General features: G+C 43.9%; 1 protein-coding gene across 1 annotated transcript; it reads right to left on the reverse strand.

Annotated features, from left to right (window-relative positions):
- Positions 1 to 1,206: 1,206 nt before the first annotated feature.
- Positions 1,207 to 4,563, reverse strand: RNF6 (ring finger protein (C3H2C3 type) 6). The gene is made up of 3 exons (XM_010139001.1): positions 4,371 to 4,563; positions 3,734 to 3,826; positions 1,207 to 2,912 (listed from the first exon to the last, which is right to left on the reverse strand). The coding sequence occupies exons 1-3, from the start codon at positions 4,561 to 4,563 to the stop codon at positions 1,207 to 1,209; spliced, it is 1,992 nt and encodes a 663-aa protein (XP_010137303.1).
- Positions 4,564 to 6,895: the final 2,332 nt, after the last annotated feature.

Here is a 6,895-nt window from a genome sequence, read left to right on the forward strand (position 1 = left end):
GACCGAATACCAAGAATGATCAATCTTCTGACCAATCTACAGGACACGGCTCGACAGTAACTCACACAAAGCCTCAAGTTTTTACTTGACAACTTTATTTTAAGTTATTGGTATAAAGTTTACTATCTAGTAATACAGTAACCTGGGGACATCGAGGAAGTGTACTTCGTCCTGTTTGGTGTCTTTTGCCATTTGGTCCTCAGACATGTTTTAAGAGGACTAACATTGTACGTGTACCTTAGGTTTCTGCACAAAACCACTTCCAGCCTCCCTTCTGTCTTTCTGAGCAGGATGCACAGATCATGCGCACTGTAGACAATGTAACGACCGAGGAAATATTGCCCTTTTTAAACCGAGTCAGTTAAAAAACCATGAGCATCAGCCAAGTAATTTAGAAGAGTAAAACGGCTTCCTCAGTGCTCAACTCGTTCTTTGAGCAAACCTCGTGTTCAGTAAGACACGCCCCGTGGGAGTTTTCATCGGTGTGATTGCTGTCTGCATTGGAAAGACAGAGATTGTCAAAGACAGCATTTAATTACCTACATTTTGTCATGTCACTAACCCACCCGCTTTGGAATACAAACTCATCAGCATTAAGCATTGTGTAAAACCACATGCAAAAATTACCATCCTTTTTTTTTTTAAATAAAACCAAATTGGCAAGTTTTTGGAAAGGATATTTCAATGTTAAAAAAAATATAGTCTATTAAAACGAGCACTTCAAGTAACTTAAATATCTTTAGCAAACATGTCCAGCAAGAAACTCTCTGTAAAGAAATTGTTCTTAGAACAAAAAGCTAATGAATGGCTATTTAGACACTAATTTTTCAACACAGTGGTGGGTCTGTGTGAAACAATTTGTCATCTAAATAAAGCGAGTCCATTACACTGTTAAAAAAACCCATACATTAAGCGGGACTGATTAACTATTGCATTTCTCTATTTACAAAAGTGCTTAGCATAACAAAATTACCTAAAAAAATATAAACTTTACCAATATCGTTTGGTTCTATGTGTACTCCTAGATCTGCACCTGGAGAAAAATAGTATTTACATTGCTAGGTTTAGGCAAGTTTCCTATTGTTTTAAAAGAAATTTAACAAAACTCCCCCCACAAGCGGAACCCATGTCAGTCGATTCATTCTGTCTGGCTCATCGCAAACAGAGCGGAAGCGAATCCTTGAGTACCGAGCAGTAGAAAAAATTCTAGCCATTGTCTGTGGCATTAGACCCCAACACAGGCTGCCGACAAATCGGGCAGGTGGAGTTTTCCGAAAGCCAGCGATCAATACAGTGGATATGAAACTCATGCATACAAGGTAACCGCCGCAGCTTGTTTCCTGTCACGTATTCGTTAATGCAAACACTGCACGTTTTACTGATTTCGTTTTCACTGTGAATATCCCCATAGTGCCGGGTAGAAAGATTGTCAATCTGCTCTTTGGTTAAACCCCTTAAACGATCGTCATCATCCTCCTCATTCAGCAAGAAGAAGTGGGCAAGTCGAAGTATGGGTAACGTGCCATTTTCCACCAGGTTGTTCGCGTCCTGAGACTGCCTGTTATCGTGGTTCTCAGTACCGCGACCATAGCGCTGGACATTGTCACTCCGACCACGCGTCTCCCTGCTGCCCTCCACTGCACGCCCATTTCTAGGTGAAACCTCACTTGGGTCACTGCTACCGTTGGCTGAAGTCACGTTGTTCTGCGCCGATCGTACATCCGGTAAATGATGACCACCCCTTTGCGCTTCTGAGTTAGATTCAGTTTCCATTAAAGAACTCAGTTCTCCAAACCCTGTCATAATTTGTCTAAGGATTGATCGAAGAGCCACTGAGGAAGGTTCACCAAGCCCTGTTTCCGAAATCCGGCGAAGAGGTATCCGTATAGTGCTAACGTAGGTTCGGATACCCGCACGTTCTGATCGCGATATCGTGCGCCGAAACCCCCCACTGTCACTTTCAAAGGTCACTGTGTTTTCTGCCGTTCCTACTCTAGAACGAGTTCTGCTGGCAATACTATCCCGATCTCTGTTTTCTCCAGGACGGATTCTTCTCACCTGAAGATCTAATGTAATTGTTGGATGCCTTCTAAAGGCAGCTACTGGCCTACTAGATTCCTCCTCTTCCAAAGTTATTCCCAAGGATGGAGCTACGCTGGAAAGTTGAGGAGTCTGAACATTACCTCTTGCTTGTTCTGCAGCAGGTTGTGGAGAAGGCTGAGCTGTTCTTCTTCCTCTTCTGTTCACCTGCTGCGCATTTCTATCCTGCCTCTGCCCACGTTCCTCACTTCGCCTTTGCAACGGGGAGCGGCTTCGACTGCTTAAAGTTGATCTCAGCCGCAGAATTTCTAGTCTTTGGTTTGTAGTCCTAGCTCTGCCTCTTGTGACCCCTGGAGAAGTTCCTCTTTCTGGTGTCTCTCTTTGTTCACCAGTAGCTGCAGAATTATTACGTGCGGTATTTGTTTGGGAAAGGCCTGCCAACTCCCTCGTTCTGCTCCTGAGCCTCCCTAAGACTGGATGAGAGGCTGCTTCAGAGCTTTGGGCCACAGAACTTCTTACAGACCTGGTCCTTGCAGTGCTTGAAGTCTCACTGTCTGCCTCCCTCGCAGTCCTGCTCCTCATTCGTGGGGCTACTGGACTGACAGCTCTTTGATGTCTTCTTTCTAGATAGGCTCCGCTGCTATCTGTACCCACATACTCCTCAGCAGCAGTTTCAAAACTGTTATGCTCGTGATTTATGTTTATTTCCAGACTAAATCGAAACTCCCCGCTGTTTGGATTTGTTCGACTCACGGCTCTCCAGGTTTGGTTCCCACTCTGTCCGCTGCGAGTGGCATTGCCAGTGCGACGAAACGTGTTCAGCCATTCAAGCAAAGAGTCGCCATTTGAGTTTTCTCCAAGAACATCAGCATCTGAGAGACACAAAGAATTGCAAACATTCACACAGCTGCACACTCAGCATACTACGCTGCACTCCAAATCCTCTGTGCTTGCTGGCCCACTTCAGGAACCATACTGTATCAGGACAGCTACTTTGCCACAGTAACGTCATTTCGCTGAAAAAATATGGAAAAATGTCAGCAAAACTCATCAGTTCAACCTAGAGTTTTTGTCTCACCAGCAGGTACTCAGAGAAATGAGTATGCCAAGATGGCCTCTTATGAGGGTGTTCAGATTTAGGTGCTCCAATGTTATTTGTATTTGTCCAGCCTCTGTCCTTCGCTCAAGCCATCAATTTGAGGCTGTCCTAATAAACTAATTTTGATCAAGTAAGAAACAGTACGAGAGATTTTGTCTCCTTTTGGAAAGCATTTTAAAAAAATTGTTTTCTATAAGCAGTGGAATAAGTGATGCCTGGTTTCAACAGATTTGCTCCTTTGTGCAAATACATCCTTCTCCTGCTGTGATATCCACAGCTCCCAGCTACAATCTCAAGAACAGGCAGAGTTGTTAGTCAGTTGTGGTTAGCGCTGACTCTGCGTATAGAGCCAGCCAGTGACTGTGGTCACAGTGAAGGTTTTCCCTTGAAGGGATCACATTAAACTCTCCCTACTCCATCACCTCCCTGCCGTCATGAAACCTGCAAGAACTTTGGTATCTTCATTTCCAAATTGCCAAGACTTGAAATGGCTGGTACTGAAACCCACCAGCATTTCTCTTACGTATCTGTACAGAACAGGAATATATATATTCATATATATGAATGAAGAATGTTTACCTCCAACAGTTCTACCTTCACCTTCTCCGTTATCCAGATCAGTCTGTGATGCCAGGCGCTCCTTAGCCCCCTCCAAGCGTTGCTGCAACTCTTCTGCTGTTATTTCCCCTGAAATAATTTACATTTTGGTAACGCTGATAAATAAGGCATTATTATTGGCTCAACACAGAAATAACAGTATCTTCTATCTTGAATTAAAATCTTCAGAAATAACGTAAAATTAATGAAACCAAAAAGCACTAATGTGAGACTGTAACACAGGTAACAGAAGAAGTAGGTACTGGAGTGGAAAAAAAAAGATGCTGAATGTGTGTCAAGGGCACGCCAGCTTCCAGGAACAACTCCGAGGCTCCCAAAATTGCCACATACCAACAGATATAGTGTACCAGATGTTGGGTATTTGCATTTGGATATTACCTATATAAAGACACGCTGCATTTGAAAGAGTTCTATTTTTATTCCAGTTTCAGTATCTCTTCAAGTTGTTCGTTTTTACTCAGCAGCATTAATTTTGAACGGAAATGGAGGGTTTTTTCCCCTTCTACAAAGCCACAGAGTCAGGCTGCTGGAGTCATACAGCCACACGCGATGCCCGAGAGCAGCAGCGTTACTGCACGGTACGTGTGTTCTACTGCAGGCGTCCACACCTTACCCGGAGTGCCCAGCAGGTTGCGGTCTCTCATTAATCTGTAGTCGTCTTCGTTGAGTTCATTAATGAACTGGTAATAGGCCTCCTCCCTGCTGAGGCGTTCCAGCTGCCGCTGTCTCTCATCTGCACCACGACTACGCTCTTGCGGAGCTGCCTGCTCGTTGCCACTTCCTGCGCGCTGCCGAGAGTGATCCATAACAATAGCGCCAGTCCTGAACAGAACCAGAAGGTTAGTAATGACAGTAATGACAGTAAGCATTTACCTCATTTACAGTAAAAAGTTCCCAGTATTTCCAGTAAAATTAGTTTATCAATAGCTACAGATTATTAAGGTGAACGAAGCTTCATGTTATTCGCCAAGTCAACAGTGTAGTTTATTATGCAAATATTTTGCTTCTAGTTTGCTGAAAAATACCTACGAGGCCTCTTTTCTCACTTAAAGAGTATACGAGTGGGTACAGCCGCTTCAAAAAGCAGTGACAGATTTATACATTTCTTTAGCTAAATAAGGATATTCTAGAAAGTCAAATGAATAACAACGTCTATTTCCCTCCTCTCAAGTAAAATACAACAGCAGCATGGGGTGATTTAAAAACTAAAATGTAACTGAAAACACTGTTCTCTAATTATTGGACTGTAGTTACCTAGTGTGGACTTCTAACAACCACAGCTACTGCTTTGCTTTAGGGAAGATGATCCTCTACTTGAAACACTTACTAACGAACAGGTCTGACTACATTCGTATCTCATGCAGCACAAAGCCTGCAGATTAGTTTTTGGGGGAACTGGCTCCTTTGACATTCTTAGATAACCTGTATATTTCTCTTGCCTCTCTGATCCAGGGCTACCCATTTCCGGAAAACTGATGTAAAAGAAAAAGGGCTATACTTTACCCACAGTTCTTCACCACTTCCCAAATATTGATCCAGTGGGACCACACTATCAGGAGACATAAATAACCTTCCCGTGTCAGAAAGGGGCATCATCTGTGGTGATTTCTGTGCCACTACAACCTTTCTCGGGTTAGGACTCAATCCTGGGACAATCAGCTCTCAGACCACTCCCCAAGTTTTCTGTTTTCTAAAAAAACCCTGTTCTTCAACATTCAATTTGGAAGAAGAGGAAGTGTCATCCTTCCACTGGGCTTCCCGTTTAACAAAAGCCATCTGTAAGGCCTGTTGAGGCAGACACCTGACAAAAAGAGATCACTTTACTGAAGAGGAGGTCACTAGGCAAAACAAAAACACACCACGACACCATTCTGCTTGCATGTGAAGCGGAAATTATTGAGTAAATACTTTTTTTTTTTAAAAAAAAGTTCGCAAACATCTCAAAGTCACTTGAAGGTAAAACAGAGCAGCACTCAGTACACTCCCCACCAAGAATTAGTGTACACAAGAAAAGTGTAAGACAACGAACAGAACAAACCACCTATTGGACATACATTCAATAAAGAGCAAATCTTTATCAATGCTGCCAACAGACACAAAGATCAGAAAATGTATGTGCCAGCAGCAGGAGCTGGCATACATTTCATATACCTTTCTCATGTTCTTTGTGGGATCCATTCTGATGCATCCTTGGTCTCCTCATTTTCCACCCCAATGCTACTTCTCCTCCCCCCTATAGGTAACTGCACTTCTAAGCACCTCTGTACAATCCATCTGTCCCCTCCTCTGCCTCCTGTGCCCAGCAATGCATTCTGATGCATTTCATACTTCCTTCCCCGTTCTTTTTCTCACTTAAAAGCAATCAAATCTGAGTATCGCCCCTTCAAGACATTTTCTATTCCCATAATATTTGTGGGGGGTTAAACTTACTGTCACCCTCTTGGCTCAGCCTCACAAGCTGTAGGCAGCTGCTGGCTTCCGCTTCCTGCAAGGGCCAGGTTCAAACCAGGTCACTTCTCCTATCACATTTCCAAACACGGATTTCTCAGCCAGCCCTTTGCCCGACTACCCTGCTTTCCTCAAACACATGCAATTCCCTCCCACCCCCCCGACAGCACACAGCACGACCACCGCCCCGGTGACACTCGTCCATCGACCATTACCATGAAAACGCCCAAGGCACACGGCACTGGCTCTGTCCCAGTGACTTACACAGGGAGGGGAAAGAAACAGGTAACATCCAATGATTTCCACAAGAGGTTGCTATTTAGATGAAAGCCGTGAATCACCCCAACAGATGACTGTTTGCCCAACAATGATCGCAGTAAGTTAAGCGACTTTCCGGTACTTCACCGTAGTGCTGCACAAGAAGACGCGGCACAGGAATCCTTAGGATGAAAAGTCCATCACACGTAATCTCTCTGCAGTTAAACTGTTGTTCAACAGAGAGGTCCTTGACTTTTCACTTCCCCAGAAAATCTGGAAATCTTCACATTTTGTGGGTGGCAGAAAAAACTGACTGTTTTGTTGACAACCGTATAGTAGGATGATTAGTCACTCTCTTTAAATGACTCACTCCCAAACAGTTAGAAGTGTGAAGTGCTCGGCTGTCCCATCTGTTTAACGTAACTGCACGGG

Source organism: Buceros rhinoceros, unplaced genomic scaffold (assembly GCF_000710305.1).
Source record: "Buceros rhinoceros silvestris isolate BGI_N320 unplaced genomic scaffold, ASM71030v1 scaffold21396, whole genome shotgun sequence".
Classification (NCBI taxonomy): domain Eukaryota; kingdom Metazoa; phylum Chordata; class Aves; order Bucerotiformes; family Bucerotidae; genus Buceros; species Buceros rhinoceros.

Excerpts from the sequence above, each read along its gene's own strand:
- RNF6 (XM_010139001.1), bottom strand. The coding sequence starts at position 4,563 with ATGGATCACTCTCGGCAGCGCGCAGGAAGTGGCAACGAGCAGGCAGCT. Across the intron at positions 3,827-4,370 it reads CAACCTGCTGGGCACTCCGG|GGGAAATAACAGCAGAAGAG; the intron begins GTAAGGTGTGGA and ends AAATTATTTCAG. Across the intron at positions 2,913-3,733 it reads GGATAACGGAGAAGGTGAAG|ATGCTGATGTTCTTGGAGAA; the intron begins GTAGAACTGTTG and ends TGTGTCTCTCAG.